The sequence below is a fragment of the Tachysurus fulvidraco genome, chromosome 12 (genome assembly GCF_022655615.1).
Source record: "Tachysurus fulvidraco isolate hzauxx_2018 chromosome 12, HZAU_PFXX_2.0, whole genome shotgun sequence".
Lineage (NCBI taxonomy): Eukaryota > Metazoa > Chordata > Actinopteri > Siluriformes > Bagridae > Tachysurus > Tachysurus fulvidraco.
In genome coordinates, this window is record NC_062529.1 from 15,764,849 (window position 1) to 15,789,295 (window position 24,447).

The window sequence follows — 24,447 nt, forward strand, 5'->3', positions numbered from 1 at the left end:
ACATTCACATCAATCATTAGATTGTGGAAAAATATGATATCTGTAACTTTTACTGTGGCATGATTGTTGGTTCCATATGACTGGTTTGAGTATTTCTATATCTGCTGTGATTTTCACATGCAACATTACAGTCTACAGTTTCTCAGAATGATGCAATAAAGAAAAAACATCCAGTGAGCATCAGTTCTGTGGTCGGAAGCACCTTGTTGACGAGAGAGGTCAGGGGAAAATAAACAGACTGGCTGGAGCTGACAGATAGGCTAGTATCTCAGAAGCATTCTGTACTATTGTGGTGAGCAGAAAAGCATTTAGAAAGAAAAACACACTGATCCTTGAGGTGGGTGAACTACAACAGTAGAAGACAACACCAATCAGCAAAGATGGGGAAGCCGGAGCTAGAGTGGGAACAGATTTACCAAAACTGGACAGTTAAACAATGGAAAAATGCAGCCTGCTCTGATGAGGCTCGATTTCTGCTGAGGCACACAGATGGAAGGGTCAGAATGAATCAGCATGAATCCATGAATTCAACATGCATTGTGATCATGTGGAGAAGGTTTTCTTGGCACACTTTGGGCCTGTTAATACCAATCAATCATCGCTTGACTGCCACAGGCTATTTGGGTATTGTTGCTGATTATGTACACCCACAATTTCCCCCTTCTTCAAATAGCTACTTCCAACACAATAACGCACCATGTCACAAAACACAAGTCATCTCTAACTGGTTTCATGAACATGATGATGAATTCAGTGTTCTTCAGTGGTCTTTCCAGTCACCAGACTCGAATCCAGTAGACCACCGTAGTGATGTGCTGGAACATGAGATTCACAGCATAAAATTACACCTAAAAATTACAGAAATTTCTTGATGCAATCATATCTACATGGACCAGAATGAAAAAAAAAAAGGATTCATGACATGAAAGCAACAAGAGGCTCGACCCAGTATTAGTTTAGTGTTCCTAATAACAGGCTTGCTTGGTGTGTGAAAATAAAATATACATTTCTAAAAATTTGGTTGGGGATTGGTTGGGGATTTGCTCTAATGCACAACACCCGCAGACACAGGTGGCCTATTTGGAGATGCCAAATCTCTGTGTCCATCTGGGACAGCAGATCTGCTAGGGGAGGTAGCTGCCAGGGTGCTCAGACAAGCAGAGAAAGCAGCAGTGGAAAGAAAGGAAACCATCTCCAGGTCACACATACAGCTTTTTGGCCTAGTTGTGAATCCTACACAAAGTGCAAATGATCAGCAGAAGATATAAACAGGTGGCGAGGCCGGACATGGATCAGGGAACCCGTACCCAGAAATCTGTTCAGATTCGACAGAGAGAACCACAATCAGCAGTGTGTTAACTTGGCCACATAACTTTATTTTCCTCCATGAAGATAGCCAAAGTTTTAAAGTAACATATCTGAACTCTAGTGCATATTATCTCTTACACTGAATGCCTGGAATATAAAGTGGAGTCATTTCAAATAAAATCTTCTTCATGACAGAAAAAAAATAAAAAGAATTAAAAAATAAAAAATAATAAAATAAAATAATAAAAAAATTATACTGTACTTTTGGTACTGGACTGATCACTTGAATAATTCAGAACAAACACCGACAGTAAATGTGCTAGTCTCAACACCACTGAGGATCAATTATCTGTAACACACAAGATTTCTATTCGCTCGGTATGTTTCATTTATAGCCACAAGAGGGCACCATACTCCACTTAATACATCAGTATGCACCCACCAGCACCATCTATTATAACCATTATCTGTCAAAAAAGGGATTTAAAAAAATTCAAGGCATTTGTTTGTTCCTATATTCCTAAAAAAGCTACTAAATTTACTACATCTGTGTGATATTTCCACGACCATTACAGCGTATTGTGTAGTAATTGTGGACCATTACTTATGCTGGGCAAAATAATATTTATCAACAAAACAAATATTTGCATGCATCTACATTTGTTAAAATTAATAAAAAAAAATGAATCATTTGCAAAGAAAGGCAATAATCTCATGTGTAGGCAGATGATGTGCTGACAGAATAATAGGGATGAGACAGCAGACGTGCCATCTCTGCTCGTGTCTCATTGACTGACAGCCGGTTATTGTAGCTCTGGGTGGCACTGGACTATTCAAATTGTTGTAGATGTCACTGACACTGAATCTGCTGCAGGAGAAACACTGTTAGAGCTTTACGGTACAACAATACAGTCATAGGTAAGCGTCTTGATGGTACATGACTTATAACTTACTATTTATGCAATTTTATGAATTAAGTAAAGAAAACTGAAGAAGTGAATAAAAGCAAGCAAGTCTCATGGGTGCATACAACCTGTGTGTACATGCACTTATTGTACATCCCAACCCCCGTCTGGCTATAAATAACAACACAACAACACTAACTATTAGTGTGTGATTTTGTAGTATAACGGGCAATAGTTTGTTTTCTTGCCCCATTAATTCACCTGCCCAGTTGTTAATAACAACTTTATTGCAAACTTAAATAAAAAACGTACAGAACAGATCAATAAGTGCTAACGTGTGGCCCTCTCATGCAAGAAGAATAGATGACCAATTGAGCACATCAATATATTTTCTGATATTTGTGTGTGAGAGAGAAAAGCAATTGAATGCAGGAGAAATTGATAATAGCTCTGTTTCAACACACTAAACAGAAGTGAGTATAGAAGAGCTAACCCTGCAATCCTCTTCTATTAATCGCACCTTAAGAATCAATAGGGGCATAAAGAGATTTAATGTCTTTGGTTGCTTGCCTCTGATTGCCCATTACACAATAATAACACCTTTCTAACATGCGGTATATAAAACAAACAATTCCCTCATTCACAAACAACACCAGGCTAGAAATCTGAGAGCAAGAGCAAGAGAGAGAGCGAGAGAAAGAGAGAGAGAGAGAGAGAGAGAGAGACAGAGACAGAGAGAGATACAGTTGGCCTGTAAAGTCCTCATAATGACCCCCCTCATGGCAGTGACAGCTGCTGTTGGGCCCCAGTACAGGACACACTAGATTACTGGTACAACCCATTACAACCAACACACAACACACAGACACACACTCAATGAGCATGCTCGGCTTCCATGTACATTTATTGCGATTAGTTAAATGTTTGGTGGTCTGGGAAACAGACCACCAACAGTCCAGAAGCAAAACTTTGCCAAAAAAATTCCTTTAACAAAATTTGACACTTTAAAATAAGAAGCATATAGAAAACAACATAGAAAAGTTTGTTGTTACTTCAATTTAATGTATTTATCTTGCCTACTCGATTTTCCTGTAAATATCATGTTGTAACTGTGGCATGATGAACAGTCAATCTGCCTTAAGATGCTTAAATCCTTGCTAGCTAAGTACGATTTCATCACACTTAGAGTGTCACACTTTGATCAAGTTGTTGGATATCTGCTTGCTATAGGACAAGCCTAATCAACTCAGTAATCATATACCATCTGTCAAAATGTCTGCCAGGTTCCTGCACCACAGTATGAATGAAATCTTTCCATTCGATTTTCTCTCTTTTCACTTTTGCCACAAATCAGACTTTAAAATGGTTTTAAAAAAATGACTTTTTTTGAGGTTGAGATACCTGCAAAAGAGGTGCGAAGTTCAGTTCAGGAAAACTCTGTGTTTAGACCATTTATAGTATGAAATGTGAAACGTTTTCCCAGGCCGCCACACGGACATGTATTGTTATTCAGTTTATCACTTACACTTACAGGAACGATATCCAAACACAATCTCTTCTGTTTTTTTCTCCTCTAGGGTTTTTCCTTGTGTTTGTGATGTGTATGAAAGATTTGTAATCTCCGTAGATCTCGTAAGCTTCATTAAAAATATAACCTACCACAGTTTTATGATTGTCTGACATGTAGCTGTAGAGCGAAGTGCATGAAGAAAAAACAACAGAGCAGCGCTGGAGTATAGAAGATACTTCAGTTGGAGAGATGTGGATAAGATCCCTTGTGCTGTGAAAAAATATCATCTTACTAATTTCAGTGTAAATTGTAGGATAGATACGATACGACACGAGAGGCTACTGTCCGATCTCGGATTTCTTGATTCTAAGCACTCTGCATAGTTATTTTACACAGTCCTCTTGTGATATTTGTGTTACTGGATGTGTATGTATTTTAAGGTGTTTATTCAGTGTATACTATATTAAATGGCTTATGGCTTATAGTAAGTCACATGTAGAAGCTGTACAACAGGACTCGGTAAATGGATTATAAAATGTCTTGAAGTCCATAAACCGGTCATTTACCACCGGACATTGATAAGCTACTACTATTACTACTACCAGTCCAGCCTGAAGTTACTATGTGGTTCTTGTTCTCCACTATGTGCTGAGCCAGCAGGAGATGTGAAGGAGAGTGTGGTCCGGTAGCTCCAGCACAGGAACCAGCACCAGCGCTGGCCTTTTCTCACCCAGTCTGCTCTCTAAGCAACCCTGCAGTCCTGTAAGACACACACACACACACAGACACACACACACACACACACACACACACACACACAGACACACACACACAGAGACACACACACACACACACACACACACACACACACACACACACACACACACACACACACACACACACACACACACCAAAGGTTTAACATGTCATCCCAAAATGCTCTAATTCAAATTCCACTCACCTCAGGGACAGGCATGGTCAAACAATAGCTGTCCCATTGGGGCTGCCCTCGAGAGGCAGGCTGCATTTAACCCTTCGAACGGGAATCATCCTGAGATTCTTACAGACTGTAACTAAACTCCACACAGACCAGAGACAATGTCTTCCATCTAATTAATGTACTTTCTCTGATATATGCTGGAACCTCTTCAAGATTACACATTATAGATTTTATCCATAAGATTCTGTTCATACTACATGGCTGTGTAAAATATATATAATATTAATCTTCATTAATCTCCTTCATTAAACTCTATACATTATAAATAAATTAATTTGAAATAGTTCCTTTGGATGATTTAAAAAAAATTTTACTATTGGAAAGATAAGATAATAAGATAAGCTAATATTCTACTGATTTTCTCGCATTTGTGTGTGTTGGTGAGAATGAGTGCAATCTGCACATTAAGCTCCACAGAGTTATTACTGTACCTTACAGCTAGAACTGCTAAATGTGCTAATAGAGGCTCATTGTGGCAGAAATAATTGTGAAACATTGTGGCCGTCAGGACAGGACGGACCTGGACAGCTAAGACACCAAATTGGACTAGCTTAAAAAAAGAAATTCAAATCTGCTACATTTCTTCAAAACAAAGGCAGACAGTGTATCTACGATGTACAGAATCATTTCTATTGTAAGATGTGCAGCAAAGATTGGAAGATGGAAAGAGGGATTATGAGGTGAATAATGTCTGTACATCAGAAATGCATTTGCACCACAATGATCCTGTTTCCCAAACCAATTCTTTAGGAAGAATACAAATGTCTCTCTTTTCCAGTTCCTGGTTTCTTTTGGAATAGTCTCAGCCATTTTAATGTGGTTTTTGAGATGTAATTGGGCTGGAAATTTTGCTGAAACCTGGCAACATTGGTTGTGACGACAGAGATGGGAATACATCTGCTGTGCTGTTGAATAAATGTATATATAAAGTTGTTCAAAATGAGCTGGTGGACTGTACACCGGAGGGCTGTCAGCTTTAAACTGCTTATTACAGGGTTACTCTAAAAATTCATTAGATAGGAGCTTATAGCTTGTCAAATGCAATAGCATCTTGACTTATCTTCGTTTGTGGCAATGTTGTTATTAATTAATGTCCCATCAAAATCTATGACCTGAATGACTGAATGTCTGCATTTGTCTCCCACCTCACCCTCATCCGCTGGGTATTTACAACTTCAGTCTGATTACAAACTGGAGTTCTGACTGACCTCGTACCAGGAGGTGACAGGATGGCAATGCATATTTATGAAGTATACTTAAGTTAAATAGCTGAATGACACCATAATGTGAATAATGACCTAGACATTCAGAGGTCCTGTGACAAATGGGGGACATTGAAAGGGAAATTGAAACAGAAAGGTGAAAGCTCTTTTCAACACCACTTGATAAGCATTCTGCTCTTTCATTAAGAACAAAAGCAGTGTGTCAAGCAAAGACTCAAAGAGCCCACACTGGGTAATTAACTCATATGCGCTGTGATTAAAAACAATACAGGTGACCAGGGGAATTCTTTTTTCCTTGTTCGAGTGGAAAAAGTAGTTTCTTATCTAAGCATGTGGTACACCCTGGGAATTTGATTCCTTGTGAGATCAACAGTGGAACAGTGCACCATGAACCAGGGACATCACACAAGCACTAATGTCCACAAAAGTGTTGTTTGTGCCCCTTTTATTCCAACTAAAATTAGCCATTTAGAGGAACAGACAATGTGATGTGCAAAAAAAAAAACACTACACTTTTACTTGTATCAGTTGTCTGTTCAATGCACTGGGATCCCAGTCGTCTCCTTTAGCCTTTAATTACCCTCTCTAGAGCCATTACACGCATCAGCACAGCCACCACATTAGCAGAGGAATTGGAGCCTAAGGCTCCTAGCATGGGATGAAAAAAAAAAACTATAAGAATTCTTTTAAATCACTGCATGGTTTTTTTTTTTTCACCAATGAGCGCAACCTCAATAACAGCAGTGAATCTGAATATTTTATTTTTAAAATGCAACACTGAAAGGCATTGAGACTCTTTTTGTGTGAAAATGCCAGCTCTGGTGGGACTAAAGGGCTTCTAGTGGGGTTTAGCTGTGCTACAGTGCACTTCAAACTATTTCAAATGAAGTGGTAAACAGCCGTGCAATTAGCAAGCATTGGCTCATGAAAATAGTTTAGGCTGAGGTGAGTGATTATTGTGGCTGGAAGGACGAGCAATCAGGATCTAAGCTGTATTTACGGACTGAGAGCTGGAGCAAAGTTAAAGCTTGTTCTTAACAGAATAAAAGATTTTGTTACTTGTTCAACGTCAGCGACAAGAACAAAGGGGGCAGGTGATCGAGAGCAAGACGTGATATGTGTAAGGGCACATTGTGCTGTCATTCATGGTAATTCAATTTAAATTAAAACCTCAGTTTAAAAAGTATTAATGTAAGAAATTAACATTCATAGATCTCATTTGTAAACTTTGAAATAAAATGCGAATATGACGTGCTACATGTGGGTCAATGCTGCTACTGCTCTGATTTGGATGCTCTTACATGTGCCAGAGCCATCGCTCTACAACAAATAAATTCTGTATAAGTGCAGTTACATCACATTTCAATTACATCACAAGCAGCATAAATAAACGATGAAGACAGTTCCCTTTTAATTCTTAACCATTAATGAAATGTTAAAGGCTATGAATAAGTAAAATTGTAAGTGGTGGATTGTTGAGGGTTTGTTTCATACTAGTGTTTCCTGTCACCACTAGCACACTGGACTCTGAACAGATGAGACACATCTGGTTTAAGTTTGACATGGGGAGAATTAAACACATGCTTCTTTGTCCATTAGGTTCTCATAGTCAACTTTTTTTTTTAACAAGTCATGTTACTTTTTTCTCTACCAATCAGACCAAAGAGGGAAAATAAAATGAAAGAACCTGTGGAAAATCTCCCCTGACTTAATGTCTCTTGCCCTGTAGCTAGTCTTTATTTCTGAGTTAAATTCACCTAAATAATGTAGAATAATAAATGCACGCAATTGGATAAGCAGATGCCAAGCTGGTTCTCAGCCAGTTTTTTTCCTCGTATGTTTATTTGCTCTACTCAGTACTCTGCTAGTCTGCTAAAATACTTAGCTGGGTCTTCATCTGTACTGTAAGCCATTACAGAAGTTATGAAAAGCATTACAGGCATAATGACAACATGTTTTATGATCTGTATTCATGAAATTACTATCCTGAATCCTCATATCAATGTTCAGACTATGGCCACTGGTAGAGTTCTGATGTATCACACAAAGCCTTACATCAGTGGTTAAAACACACGTATATTTAACTGCTCAGGATTTCTTAAGCGGGGGCTCTGACCTGTGAAGCGCTCTGTTCTAGGACACGAGTGTCTACAATGGAAAGAGAACTGATTCCACTTCAATGACAGGTTAATAGAAGCATTCAAACATACGCTAGAGAGCAATATCCTGCATAAACACGATCATGAAGGTCACTGCCAATAAAAAATGCCTATTAAGCCTTTCAGTCATTCAGGTCATTTAATTCTCCAATAGTGCTAATACAAGGTGACTCCACTTTGCTGTTCTTATGGAATGAGTGGAAGATCATCTTGACTTACTTGCTTAAACCTAAACCTAGTGCAATGCCAGTAGTGTCAGTAGTAGGGTTACTATCACAGCACCACTATTCACCTGATGGGATACCAGTGAAGACTGTTTACAAGCCACTTCTGAATGGGAAACTGATCGTGTTCAGGAAAATCTGTGTCACCGACCACTTTAATAGAAACACCGGCCACTTTAATAGAGACACCTGCACATTAATTCAATTATTCCATCAGATATCCAATCAAAGCAATGCATAAAAGCATGCAGATAGAGGTAAAGAGATTCCATTAATGTTCATAACAAACATCAACAAACAATCTAAAGCTCCTGACTTGTATTTGCACAATTTCCTCATAATCGATTGATTATTTGTATGAACAAGCATTTATACGTGTATTTCTTTTAAAATAGAAATGTGTGTGTTTGAGTGTTCAGAAAACTCAGCGTGTTCTTATTTCTATTCATCATCTGTGGCCATAATTTTCTTTCCCACAATAATAAGTTACAGTTAGATATAAAAGTGTCAGTAAAACCTCAGCTTTGGCTTACTTTCAAAACTCAAAGAGAATCAAACTACTGTGCTAAATTGATGAATGTGGTTGTTGTTCTTTTCTATGGAACACGAGAGCATGTTTGGAAGGTGAGAAAACATTTATTCTAAAGAAACATCCAGGAAGAGGATGATAGGCACAAAATAAATGTGGTGTTGTTTTGACATTGGACCTTAAACATAATATTGTACAACTGTGCACTGCACAGTGAAATGTATTTTAGATATCCTTACTGCATGCTTTTTTTAACAATATGTCCCCTGTTGTTAAAATAGCACTTGATCCAGCATGTCAAATTTATTTATTTATTTATTTATTCATTTATTCCTATTGTGTTCCAACAGTTGCCAATGGTGGCTCAAGTGGTTAAGGCCCTGGGATGTTGATCGTAGGATCGCGGTTCAAGTCCCAGCACTGCAAAGCTCCCACTTGTGGGCCCTTGTGCAAGGCCCTTAACCCTCACTGTGCCAGGGTCACTGTATCATAGACCCTGGCCTCCAACCCCAATCTCATCAAAAGAATTCCCATGTGCAGTTATGTATATGTGACAAAATAAAGGCTTATGTGCCCCAATTCATTCATTAATCAACCACAACACTAAACTGAGGTGATGAAACTGTGTTAATTTCGCCACTGTTACGCCTATGATCTGAATACCCAAGTGCTACCCCATGAAAATGCCTCATAGTGCTGCCATATCTTGAATCATTTCTGTGTAGCACAGTGTGCACAGTGTGAAAGAAAAGTGTAATTGCTTGAAAGGTATGTGCTGAATATTTAGCATTCAAAATGCTGATTTAAATATACGCAAGCATGCTTACCTGCAGAGAGCTCAGTGGCTAACTTATTGCTGTCCTTGTAGAAGATTCTGGTGCATAAAGGAGACAGAGTCTCCTCCATCTGCTCTAGAGCTTGTTGGAAGGAGGTGCTCACAGCCCCCAGAATGCCCTCTGTGTCCAGGCACTCTGATGTTGTGCATGACTCATGCAGGGACACATTCAGGGACAGAGTGGCGTAAAGGCGGGTACTGGACTGCAGCACCTGCCAGTGGATAGAAGCTCCTGAGATCTCAGAGGTCATCTGACAGGAAGTCCTCTCTGCAGGCTCGTCCTGCACAGCAATGACATGAAGCTCCACTGCAGCTCCTCTGGGCAAAGAGGGCATCACAGAAACAACCAGAGGGGGGCATTGAATCTCTTCTACTTTACAGCATACCTCCTGCAACACAACATACACAGAGTAAGTGAAGTGTGTGTGCGTGTGTGTGTAAACGCAATAAAGACCGTGGCGTAAAGACCGTGATAAAATCAGTACGTCAATCATTCCAGGGTGATGGTCAAATACGCTCGCCTGTTTTCTTAACATTAAGCATCCACATTGAAAATCTTCTCCCAAGGGATATTTAACAAAACATATTAGACATGCAAGGGCCCTTGTTCACCACCTCGCCACACACCTCTATCAGAAATCTGCCGTGATGGCTTTAAATGTTGTAATCTGTAGAGGTAAAATCTCCTTTCTCTCGTCTGGGTGTGGGCCATTATCGCCTCCGAAACGTCTTGTGCTTGCGCTGGCTACAATGTACCTCTCAAATAACACTGTGGCTGCCTCATCTGCTAATGGGGGAGAAATGAGCATTTTATAAAACAGTCATTTCTTCTGGAGTCGATAGGGCAAAAACACTTAACCCCCTTTTCAATTTGCCGGATCAATTTTCATCCACTTACACCCCACTCTGTGAGTGCAGAATAATGACGGGTTACATACACTTTATTTTGAAATTCACTCAAAAACCGAAGAGAAATGTCTTTGACAGGAGCAAGAGTGGCATTTTGAAACCATTTCAGATGCCCCCAATATGATCCAATCCTCTGTCTACATGAATGCAGCACTTATCTCGAGATTAAACTTTAGCAAAGGCCTAATTGTGTATCAGCAGAAATCAACAACAAATCGCTCTGAGTGCATGACAACAAATAAATTCTAGAAGTGTGTGAGCATGTGCGAGTGTGTTGTGTGTGTGTCCAAGTGGCTGGTTGAGGTGCTTTGGTTAACTTGGATGAGCGCCGGCTCCTGGCGCTGTGATGATGTATATGTTCTGTTTGTGTGTTGATAAATGTTGGGTGAGCGTGTTGTTTACGTGACTGGCTGGAGGGGTTGAGCTCGGCACTTGTCAATAGTCATTGAGTGGAGAGGGAGGGCTGAGGATGGATGGAGGCGTTAGATGTTGGAGTGAGGCCTTGTTCACCCAGGCTTAAAGGCCAGCCCTCAGGCTCTCGCTATGCATCCTCCACCAGCTACGCCCTCACAGGTCACTACCTTCAAACACTCTAAACTTTCAGACTCTGACTTGTCTCAGGCTGTTAAATCATTGCTCCCCGTTCCCTCGCTTCCTCTTTATTTTATTATTTTTCCTCTCCACCTCTCTGTAAGACGGGAGCACGGCTTTTTTTTAGACCGCATGTGAAAGCGCTTGGCCGCCTAACACTTGTGCTTGATGACAAAACATTTATTAGATTAATCCAATAAAATAAAAAAGGTGACCAAATTTGATATATGGCATGTCTGAGAGCTCAGGGACAGCACGAACGCAAGGGCCCCTTTTAATGCACTCTGTCTATTAGTTCATTACAGCTTTCCTTTCCCGCTTGTTTACTCTCTCCGGATTTCTTTACTTAGCGTGCACGATCGTTTTCAGGACTCTGTGATCAGAGTGTCTCTTCTTGCTTTTGTGTTTGTTTTCCCCCATTGCTTCTTCTCGTATGCGTTCGCTCTCGCTCTCTTTGCTCCTAGAGCGTGAAGTGTGTTTGAGACCGAGTGGAGGAGGGAGAGGCGTGCGAGTGGAACAATAAACACCATCATAAGGAATTGGTGTAAAGCCGTTGAACAGCGGGGAGCTGATGGGGGCTGGATGCTTAGGCAGTTCCCCTACATTTCCTGCCCAGCGGGAGGCCTTCGTCAAGTGGACTCAGTAGCTGCAGTTTGTATAATATTCCCTCCCGCTCACTCAGAGCTGGTCACTTGCTTAAAACTGAGCTGCTGTCTGAGTAGTGAATATGCCTTGGAATAGACAGATAAAGCAATTCCAAGTAGAAGAAGTTACATTTTCAAACATTTATGGTTGTATCTTTAAATCTTTAAAGTATTGCAGTATCTACAACTTCAGTCCATATCACGTGAAAACAATTCAACTGTAGAGTTATATCTCTATACACACACACACACACACACACACACACTTCACTATTGCAACACACACACAGATCAACTTCACCGTGCTCCCAATTAACCCTGTGAGCTTTCTCATCCACCTGATTAGAGAAATTATGAACGCACCGCAACTACATGGCTGTCTGCAGTGACTAGAAGCGCATGTTGTCATGTTTCTATTAAAGACTCTTCCACTTGGATCACTCAGAGCCGTGCTGGAGGTGAATGCGATAAGCGTTTTGCGCCGAATCCTCACGAAAAAAACAAACAACAGATTCGATAGTGTCACATGAGTGCACTGCATTTTCTAACAGAAGTAAAGCATCTCCTTTGTGCTTAGCCATCCAAACAAACAAGACAGAACATCGGCTATGTAAACAACTGTTAGCGATCAATCCAAACCAGTCACAGCGCAGTAATGATCGGTTGTGCCTGAACGATGGTATTGAAAATAAAAAAAAAAAACACATAGCATTAAAAAAGGTGTGATTTCAGTGTCTAACGGTATCATTACTAAAGCATGTCTTTAAAAAAAAGTTCTCTCATACACTCTCATAACACTGGCTGATAAATAAATATGCAGAATCAATTCATTCTGTCAGAATTCACCTTGCTTAATGAGTGCAAGTATAAGTTGCTTTAATGTTGACATTCTCTACTAGATTGTGAAAACTGGAGGATTTCAGAATTGAATTTGGTATTTTATTTGCTTGTCTCTCACTCACTAGTAAAGCTATAGCAGTTTCAAATCTGCTTACATCAAAAGTAAAACTCTCTGAAAGACAGCTAGATTAAATTGTAAAGCTCTTCGTTTACAGCCTAATCTACTTATGAAAAAAACCTGACAAATTTGAAAGATTTTCCAACAATTCTGACATGCACATGAGCTTCTGTCTCAACACCATCTCATAACGGCGCTCAACAAGCCGCTTCGTCGTCTGTTCACTCAATCGATTGCTATTCGCTGAACACGACTGACAACGGTATAGGGAAATAATCGCTGATTCATTCAGTCCTGTTCTGTTGACGGTTTATTAGGGCATCTAAACATGTTAAAACCTTGTACAGTAAGTGCTTTTCTCTTCCCTGGTCCACTGTATGAAAAAAAAATCAGACTTATCTAACAAAGCTTTAGACAGACTGAGTGTATTCTCCGCTGTTGTTGTTAAACTGGCTTCTTACCCAGTGTGATCGTTGCAGCAGATAAGCAAGGGAAGGTTAGACAGTAGCCTAAATAAAACATTTTCATTCCCTTTTGGTAAAATATATGACGATTTCGTAAAGCACGTTTGGGAGAAAAACTCCATTATGGTCTCATTTTAAACACTTCCGAATGTTTTCTAGGATTTAACCATAGCTACACTGATGTGTTTTCCCAAGCCACCATACTCTGTAGCTTAACACTTGCCAAGTTCACACTAACCTTTCACACATCTAAGATAACCTTCACTTCTGGCACTGGAACAAACACTGTGTCTCAAGAGAAAAACTCTGCAAACTGTCCTGCCATTTTTGCATTAATGATCATTTTCATCCCAAGAGAATGGCTAAACAGTAGACAGGTGGCTGATTGAACACCTTAGACGGCTCACTCGATGTCCCACTAACTCAAACTCTCTTCCTGTCAATCCTCCGTTCCACTGAGCTACCTGATGGGACGTGCCTCTTTCCCCTCAGCAACTCAGGCCTGTCATCATTTCAAACTTGTGCGTTGAGGTCAGCACGGAGGCCAGGAGAGGGCTAAACGTGGTGACAGTACATCCTTTATTTAAAGCTCTACTTCCTGCTCCCTCAGCTCCACTGATTACCAGAGGAGGAGCAGCCGAGAGCGCGAGCCCGCAGCCTTTATTAGCCATGTGGAGGTGGAGATCGCAGAGGGAGCAGGCAGGGGGGGAGATAAGCTGCTCTGAGGTTTCAGCGACGCTCCAAAAAAGGGACTGGGGATTAAGCAGGCTCTAAGGAAGACATCTGTCTTGGAGCCAGATTCTGTATTATCAAAGACGTCAGCGTTTCCCACAGCATCAACTTTTCATGAGCGCTCATTCTGGTAAATATGAGCAACTTCTACCTTCTTTTTCAGTGGGCTGGCACAGAGGGATGGTAAATTCCATCAGACAGATATACTCAACCTTTTATTTTCTCTATAATAAAGGCATAAATATTCCTGATTTAGAATATCATCTGTGGTTGCCACTTTATTAGGTATACCTATGATTCTGTTTGAATATCACAGAAAATGCTGATGTGCACTCACCACACTAAAGCTGAAAATGATCCACCTACCGAATAACATCTGGGCTGTAGTGATCTCTTATATAACAGAAGTCAACTGAGTAGCAAATGATGGGCTACAGTCAATACAAAGTGTACCTTATGAACTGGTCAGTGAGTGTAGAAGCCTGCACTATATTACACTTTAAGCATGATCCAAATGTATTATTATTTTTTTTTTTTTACCCTTTTCTGGTAAATAACCAAAAAATGTTGTTATACTGGACATCTTAACTAAAAGTAGCCAATTGGTTAATGTTAGATAGCTTGCATTGATTCTTGTTGATTAAATAACAAGGTTCATATTCTGACCAATCACAAAGAAAGCTAATCATTGTCCTATATTTGTTTCCTAAGCATGCTATAACATTGCAATCAAATATAATTTCACTGTACCACTATGCACATTCCCACTATACATACACTTAGTAATGTATAATTATAATGTATAATGTATAATTATTACTGTACAATTATGATTCCCTTAATATTATTTACTCTATTAGTTAATGAAACTACTTGAACTGGCAAAGCACACAATTCTTCTTTTAATCTCCTACCGGTAAGGACAGATGTAATTACTTTCTATGACAGCTGTACCCATGTTTGATGCACACAAATATTACAGGGTTTTGACTGATGCCTCTTGGCCCAAATCTGCAAAAAATCTGCGTTAAATCTGAAAAATGGCAAACTCCTCTGAATATCGTGGAGTTTGCTTGATTTTGCATCAATTGCTGCAATTGTAAAATCCAGGATTGATTAATACCCCATTAGATATGTTACCATAGTAATTTAACAAGTAAAATGGAGCTTGTTTTTCAGCCTCATTTCCCAATTTTTGCAAACAACCACAAACGTATTAATGAAGGTGATGGTTCACATTGGTCACTGTCATTGTGTACACCATCCCATGACTATAGCTAATTGTGTTATTAAGCCAAAATCACATCCATGAAGGATTTCAGTTTTAAATAAATATTACTGAACAGTTCAGATGATAGCCATTGTTTTGAAAGATGTTTACATGACTGATCGGAGGAACTGCACTAAGAATGAATGGACAAGAAGAATAAGAATAAGAATAAGGAATGAGGGGAGAAATGTCATGTTGAGTTAACATACCCCACAGGGCAGGGCTGATGATGCTCACCTGGTCTTTGGGGTCCTGCATCTTATCTTGCCACACCTTTCTGACAGCTGGTATGTGTGTAAGGTCTGTGACATAGCAGTGTGCCTGCAGTGTGTGTCCCAACGTGAGACTAAAACTCATGGCACGCAGCACTTTCTCCATGTGGCTGTAACACAGCTGGGCCTGACAGCCTGGACCCGCCCTCAGCAGCTGCATGGTGCAGGGGACCAGAGCGATCTGACCTGCACAGAACACGGCCTCATCCACCTACAACACACATCATTAGCAAAATCACTCGGATGATACTGTATATAGACGGACGAAATGTCTATTCGATGACAAAAACATCTAGACAGCATACAAGTAGTCATTTGTTCAAGCGACCCAAGGGAGACCTGTCTGAGGCTTAGAATTATAAAATGTCTATGAGAGTGCACAGATTTCTTTAACTTCACAAGTGCAGTTATTGTGTATTCTTGTGTTAAATAATAATAAGCTTTTCCACCTTTATAATCTTTCTTTGTTCTGAAATATTCACAATTATACAGTACCACAATGCAGCTGAATTCTCAGCTCTGATTGGTCAGAAGGCATCAATTCATATTCTATAATTAACTTCCTGCAAGGTTTATATTAATGTCAGCAATCCATAATTTTTTTCTATAATAACTTTCACATGGATTTTTATGGCAGTCCCTGTCTGGCAGCTCGACCATATAAACAGAATTAAAAACACCTAAGTGTTTTAAAACCATCAGAGGTAAAGTTCCAGAACCTTGCAAACTTGTCTTTTTCCCATTGTGCATCCTGGTGTTCATGTACAGTACATCTGGCCATCCACATGATTTAAAAGAAAATGTGATTCTTCAGACCAGGTCACCTTCTTTCATTGCTATAAGGTCCAGTTCTGATCCTCACATGCCCATAGTACTGTAGGTGCTATCGATTGTAGTCAGGGGTCAGCATGGGCATGCTGAACACTCTGTGACTAACATCTGTGCTGTTCTGACACCTTTCTATCATAGCCAACATTAACAGTTCTCTTCCCACAAACATCAGTTTGCCTTGGGTGTCTATGACCATGTTGCTGTTGCACCAGTTGTCTCGTCATCCTTCTACCACTTTTGGTAGGTACTAACCTCTGCATACTGGGAACATACTGGGGACTCAGTCGTTTAGCTCTCCCTTGTTAAAGTCCCTCAGATGCTTACACTTGTACAATTTTCATTCTTTCAACACATCAACTTTAAGAACTGTTCACTTGCTGAATATTACATCACTTGACAGGTGCCAGGATAACAAACTAGTTGATATTATTCAGTGTTTTTAATGTTATGGTTGATTGGTGTATGCCATCTTATTAAACCATCTGAACCTTTTAGAGCTGAAGTGTTTCAAATTAAACATGGATGCTAAAAAAAGGAATAAAAAAAACACACACTGGTAAAGAGTGTGTGTTAGAATAGCACAACATCAATTACCAGGTCACACTCAGAATACTACATTAGCAGCAATTTCACACCAGCAAAACATCTGTCTATCTGTGTGTACACTTGATAAACGCAATTAGGACTATGATAATTAGTCGAGAAACTTTGACAAAGGAAGTTCCTTGGATCAGTAATCCTGGCTGTAAAAATCCATGTGATCAATGCTATAAGGTATGCAAGAGCAGAAGGGAGGTCAGGCCCTGAGAGACATATGGGATGAACAAATGAAACTCAGGCCTGAGCATAATGGTCAGGGTAAATAGCTGTAGGTGACATGGTGTTAATTGGAGCTTGGGGTAAGTATTTATCAGCATGTGGGCAAAGAGAATGGTGACCTCTGTAGGGATCATAGAAGACCAAATCAATTGACACATCCCATGAAACAAGGTCTTTAGCCGATTAGCATAGGCGCATGGGCATCGCATTTCCCAAACAGATTACTAGCCTAAGTCTAGGGATCCCGTATTAGTAAAGACTTAGACACCCCATTTGTTTGGGTCGAGATACGACGTGTTAAATAATAAAGTAAATATTCCTTAGCTACTGCAAAGTCTAAGAAACACTAAATCTTAATATAAAGTCAGACATATCGGCATATGTAACTTAACCTTTCAGCTGTCTGTTGCAAATGCTACTGTTAACAAGTGGGTGCATGTAATAAAATCAAAGGTGGAAATCTAATTTGAAAACAACAGATCAACAAAAAAAGTGCTGTGCCAGAGGGGGGAAATAGTCACATCAATTTCCATAGAGTGAAATGGGTTTCCCAAGATTCCTAGCTCCTGGGTTCACCTGTCAGCTTTGATGAATCTTCAGCATCTGCCTCTGCTGCTCCAAATTACCGAGGCAGTGCTGGAGACGGGGTTGGGGTGGGGAGGGTGGTTTTTGTGGTGGTGGAGAGGGTGCAGCACTGCTTACGAGCGGCAGGATCAATCATCGGATCATTTACCTGCGAGCATTATTTGGCAAAACCGCAAGAGCAATAGATCTACACCAGCGTAACCTAGAAGCACGTCACAGAGACATCAAGAACAAATTGTCATTGGCATTCCATTTATGAGCCATCAAGTGGAATCACATGGCACAGAGTGCTGGATCAGTTTGGACATGCGGTGAGGAGCTCTCAGTAGAACCGGAGCTCAAAAGAATTCACAGGAAAAAACGTTACATTAAAAAAAATGGCTGTTATTTGTTGATTTGAATATCAAAAGGCGGTTAGAGCAAGACTTCTTGACTGTTCGAAAAACAAAAACCCTCCCATAGGTTTGCAGGCAGGTGTGTAATGATCAATTATTAAGGGCCTAGCTCAGGTTACTACGGGCTGAGCGGGTGGGGCACGAATTTTCAGAGCAAACCTGCGAGTGAGAAAGAGCAAGGGAACAAGCAGGAATACTATTTACATAAAATTAGCAGTTCAAAAGAATGAGTTCACACACCAATCAAACTTGTTAATTGACTGCCAATGGTGTGTCGCTGGATATACAACACAACTACATTATTCATCTTCCCCGTTGACAAGAAAGACAGTCCAATTTGCATTGGCGTCCAAAACCTGATCAGCAGTCACAACGGCCCATGCATTTTTAATAGAGCACGGGGAGGCTATTAATATTCATAGGGGTCAAACAATTGCATATTTCATTTAACTTTCTATAACCACCGGTGGTTTTCAAAATGATCAACTTCTGATGCATTCGACCACATGGTGCTGAAAGAATGGGAAGGATTTAAGTAGTTGAAGCTCCAAGCACTAAAGTAATCAGGCTGCATTTACAAGTATAATTTTCTCCCTCCGTTTGAAAGTTTGCACACTAAACTGATGCATTCTGTATTTGCAATACTGACACTATTATCTAAAAATCATAGTTGCAAATGCATCAAGCAACTCAATGAAGCAACAACAATAATTTACCCCATGCTTGAGAGTAATTCCCCATCCTGGTGCACGCTGGCCTCTTTAGCATTAATCAAATGGGTGGTTTGGCTTCATGCTTTATCGACCTTTATTCCTTGGCTTGAACACCATCACTTCTCATAATGCCAATGACATGTCAAAAGGTCAGGCAGCCCCAAGGTCTCTGTTGGGATCCAGGCACTAACACATATGTAAATGTTCTCTTGGAGGCAGCACCCAGACCTCGTATGACATCTCCCAGCACTCCAATACACTCAGAGCATTTTAATTGTTGGCTTCTGAAATCTCCGAGGCACAACAACTTTACATATTTGTGTTTGCGGCATGTGAAAAGGCAGTGGAGGTGACCTTAAAGATTTTGCTGAGCGTGTTAATTTTGGCAGACAACAGCCTGGACCATACTGGCTAAAGTGACCTGCTATTGATGATCAGTCAACTTACTCTCTCAAGCCAAGGGCATGGTGAGGAAAAAACACATCAGCGCACTATAAGATATGCTAATGGTTTCATTTTGCCACTGAAACCTCATGCATAATTAAACCCAAGCAACAGGGGCATAAAACTGTGTGCACACTGACTGACCACTCCAAACCATGCGATACTGCCGTATTAGGAATGTAACCAAACATGAATACGTTACTCGGATTGAACAGGCAGTAATGTTCACAGGGTGTCGGGTTAAGATTAGAAGTGTGCATTGGGACACTTCTACAAAAAAAGCTGCCAGAGCAGGAGGATTTTACTGTTCGATATAAAGCACAGCGTACAAACAAAGACTGTATTCATGTACAGAAAGCTGCAGTGCTACAACAGTAGCTTAGAGGTATAATGGTTGAAATTTTATATATTTATAGAAAATACTCCTAGAAGGAAAAAGTGCTCATCTTTAATTGAGATCAATTATGAATTAAGCGATGTAGCTTAAGTTGAGGAACTGTCAGAGCCAGAATTCACACACCATGCTGGCTGTGCAAAGAATTTGTTCCTCTAAGGTAGTCAGGGTCAGAATACAGATACGGACAAGTGTTAAACAAATAAAGATACAGTACAGAGTCTTGTGTACGCTTTTAAATGGTAAGAAGTTAAAATGCACTTTGATCAGAAATTGTCTTCATATCATAGTGGACAGCGTTATAATCGTGTAAAAGTCAACTTATGTGAAGCAGCATTTAAACCCATTAATTAAACCCATATAACATACACAGTATTTATAGAAATGAGGAATTATTTTTCCAGTAAGTTTATAGCTATGCAACCAATTTGTGCACTGGAACACGGTTCAGATTTTCGATTCCATCTCGAATAGGATTGGCGTCTATCTGCTCCTTCAGCCGTTAATGCATTCAAACCGAATCCTGTTTCAAGATGGGAGATGAGCACTGATGGGCTCATGGTGAGTTATGCCCTTAGGAAATTCTCATCCTCTGACACCTAATTTTAAACAAATACAAAACAGCCGAGGCTCAAACTCTTCTTTTTGAACCCGCATCTCAAAACACCCCAACCTTGCTTTAAAAGTCTTCTCTTGTTGTTCTGTTCTGTCATTTCCTGTGTAGCTTGTGCTCTCCAGCAAGCATAACCCGTATATGCTCAACTGTCACACAATATCAGTGTTAAACAACAACATAAATAACAACGCGAAATGCACAAACAGTAGCGGCCATGAGGAACATTGTTCAGCGTTTCCTGTATTTTTTTTTTTAAACTACGACCACTACGAATGTAGCTGCATGATAAAAATACACTTTGGTGAAATTTAGGAAGGAGATGTGAAGTATGATTGTAGGCGAGCTGGTAGCCTGAGAAAGCTGGTGAGTTTGTGATGACACTGGCCTCTTTTTCACTGCTTGCTGCATGTAGTTGTAAATACCCAGCTTCCCCGGCTGTCTGACCTCGACATGCCCACTTCCAGAGATGCCAGCTCGGATAAGTAACACTGTCATGTCGGTTTTTGTCAACTTTATGCTGATTGCTCTCCTTTATCTATGGGCTGTTTGGAGTATAACAAGGTCAGATAAAGAAGATAAAGCTGATTTGACACATCTTATACAAGAGGGATGTTTCAATGCTATTGTCTCATTTTATTCTATTTTTAGTTATATATCAGTGTTATCGTTCATGTAAAAAAATTGCTGATCTAACTGAAGATAAAAAAAAAGAATATGATTAGTCAATAAGAATGGATAACATGACAACCTCTGAGGCAGTGTGTCTGAGTGAGAATGAGGGCATGTTTCCTTTTTGTGTTAAGGCAAAACGCCGCCATCGAACTGTCTCGACCTCTGCGTTTTTGACAAATTGGTTGTGAGGCTTTTACGACTGATGCACAGATCGCAAAAATCATTTCTGCCAAGATTCCTCTATGACCTGCCCGTGGGACATGACACGCTCCTCAATGCGCCGCTCTATCAAACCTGATCTTTCCAGGACAATGCAAATGATGACAAATTCCATCATCCTGCATTATGCGCTTTGCCTCTAATCTCCCTAATTCAAGAGTGCGGGGAGGGATCTGCACTATCAGCTGAGGGGCATGTTGTCTGACTGAATGATGCTGAAGCAGCACTGTTTAGCCCCTTGTTCAGACACAAACTCGCTGGCTCATCTCCAGTTAAATTATTAAAACAGCGTAATATCGTGATCATGAATTGGGTGAAAATAAATAAAAGTCATTCCTCACTAGTGCCTAGCTCCTGAGTGTAAAGAGAACTCCACAAGTCAGAATGGACTTTTAATTTAATTTTATATTTAATTGACATATCTACACCATGAGTAATGATCACACACACACATTTCACGCATCAACCTGGCCAGTGGGAGTTCCCAGCACCGTGAGGAAATCCTTAAGTGCACTCAATGTTCCCTAGAACGCACTTCTCACAGCATGAGGACGACCTCAACAATATTACAAGCAAACAAGACGAAAGTCAAGGAAACAGTACAAAACACAGAGACCTTCCCTTTGAAGCAGATTGTCATTCTGCAATATTTCAATAGATGGCAGTATGGCTGCATGAAAGCAAGGCACAATGCTCCCTCTGCAGGTCCCAGATCACTTAAACCTTTACAAAACGTTTTTTGCCTACATAAAATCATTACTACATGAATTAGTATTTACTCATAATAAAAGTAATCTGGTCACTGAGGGTGATGATCTAATCGCTATTGGTTTCATATTAACAGTTAATGCTGACTTTTGCGATGATTCGTAAATCAGCAACTTTCTTGGGTTCAATAATTCTGAATGGGATTACTGCTTTATTTAAAATTCATGGACATGGCATAAAGTTGTGTCTGGCTTGTACACTGATTTGATAAAAAAAATTGTATCATAAATAAATACATGCATACGTATAATATTTATTCCATATTTTTATTTCTCCAAAATACTTAAAATTCTGTTTTCTATCATTTTTATTGGTAATTATACATTAATTACCTATTTAGTTATTACATATGGCTGAATATATACATGGATCGGTACATTTAAAGTTTATTCGACAGAATGTCAACAGTGACGTTCCTATCGCCTGGAACTTATATGAATAATAAATCTCTGTAAAACGTAACGTTGTGCTCCTTAAAACGAGACATTGTCTATTACTCATCCACAACACTTTTATATCTGTAGAATGGGCCGAAATGACAATGGATAATGAAAAATGAATGGCCGAGGTTCAAAGTTACAACTCAAACGAAGCCCTCAATGAGAAATTAATGACAACACGAGTGGCCAAAAGTAAATGGAACATAAATGTTAATATCATTGAGCCATCAGTTTTAGCTACTGCCATTAAAAACTAACATCTCCTTAATAAATTAAGACAAAACTGCAATGCTCGGCCACTGTTGCATGAAGACCCAATGATCATGTTTCACTGAAGGCACTTACTGTCAGCCGCCACATAAAGGAATGGTGAGATTACAGCGTTTAAAGGAGCAGAGAAAATGGCCTAAAAATAGATTGTGAAGATAAAAGAGTCAAACGGCACCGGTACGAGACAAATTCCCTACTTCCAAAAGTACTATGGAGGCCAATCCACCTGTGTTTTGACCATTCACTGGAGTAACCTTTCATGTCTCACCCTATTTGTCCAACACTGAATTCGAGCCTCTCTTTGGCTGTGCGTCTTCGCGTCTCTTGCCCACATGTTCTGTCAGATTTGGCTTCTCATCTTGGACACAAACAGTGACGTACAGGGAAAGATGTCCTCGTTTCCATAGTAATAGGATGGTCATATGAGTCCTCTTTTGAATCGTGATCAAACTGGACAGTGCATGCTGCTTTTTGTGTGTGGGATAAAATCCACCTCTTTACCCATCCATCCATCCATTCATCTATCCATACATCCACCCATCAGTCTACACATCCATCTATCCATCCATCCATCCATTCCATCCACACATCTATTCATACATCCACCCATCTGTCTGTCTGTCCGTCCATCCATCCATCCATCCATCCATCCACGCATCCCTCCCACCTGAATTTGAATACTCTCTGCCTAAATCACGTCCTCCAAATTGGGCTTGTCTCCTGAAACCCTGAATATGAAAATTTGTCACTGGCCTGTGATGGGTGGAACCTGTTTTGCAGTGCCACTGCCATGCATCTCGCTTTAGCTGTGTGTTACCGCCGTGTGACAGTCCTCGGAGACCTGTCAACCGAACGGAAGTGTAAACACATTCATCCACATTAAAGCCTCCATTACTGCCACGGAATTTTAAATGCACAAATCAATCTGTCTGTGTATATTCCGAGCCGAGGCTTTTTACTGATGAAAACAGTATTTAGAGTAGTACAGCAATGAGGGGGAGTGGAGAGGGAATAAGCTTGAGGGAGTGCACCTGAAAGGAAAACATCCTCTCTGCTAGGTTCGGGGGGTGGGGGGGAGCTGATGGTCACTGTCCTGACACACTCCAACGTGTGTATGTGTGGGCATGAACCAAGATAGTCAAGCACCTATAATACATGAAGAGGTGTTCAGAGGCAATTAGGCTCAGTTGTCAAGGCAGTTCTATTAATGAAGGTGTGTACGGCAGGAGCGGGCGATCTTCTCTGACAGGTTCGGTCCTTCCTGTGTCCATGCCAGTTACAAACTAATACCAGCCCTATCGATGGCGTGTGTCAGAAGCTAATGCATGTAACACGGCATATGATTCCACATGACTGCTGCTGTTGAGCTTCACCTTCAATGGTGTCAACGAAGTGCATAAATAATTACTTGTCCTCTCATAATCCAGTCCACTGCCCTGCTACAAAACATACCAGCATTAGACAAACCCGTAGCCGCAATCTGGTTCAGCATGTTAATAGATTTTTCCAAACATTAAAGTGTGCAGTCAGTGATTTTTCTATTAGTTTGCTATAGCTACATATATTTAAACAAATCCAGCTCTTTCGTTGTGTGTTCTTTCTGAAGCCACACCCAAACAGCACATGACCAGGCTAGAATGCCTGAGAGCGAGAGAAAAAATGTTTCTGGATTGACAGGTAACATGATTGACACCTAAAGAGAGCAACTCAGTGATTGATTGAGTGTTTTTGGTCCTGGGGTGTTGAAT

General features: G+C 40.2%; 1 protein-coding gene across 1 annotated transcript in view; it reads right to left on the minus strand.

Annotated features, from left to right (window-relative positions):
* Window positions 1-3,099: 3,099 nt before the first annotated feature.
* Window positions 3,100-24,447, minus strand: part of dph6 (diphthamine biosynthesis 6) — a 65,145-nt gene continuing 43,797 nt past the window's right edge. Inside the window, exons 13-15 of the mRNA XM_027171983.2 lie at window positions 15,499-15,744; window positions 9,686-10,082; window positions 3,100-4,483 (exon numbers count right to left, since the gene is read on the minus strand). Of these exons, the coding sequence (XP_027027784.1) occupies window positions 4,365-4,483; window positions 9,686-10,082; window positions 15,499-15,744 (762 nt within the window). The 3' untranslated portion in view covers window positions 3,100-4,364. The remainder of the gene's footprint in view (window positions 4,484-9,685; window positions 10,083-15,498; window positions 15,745-24,447) is intronic.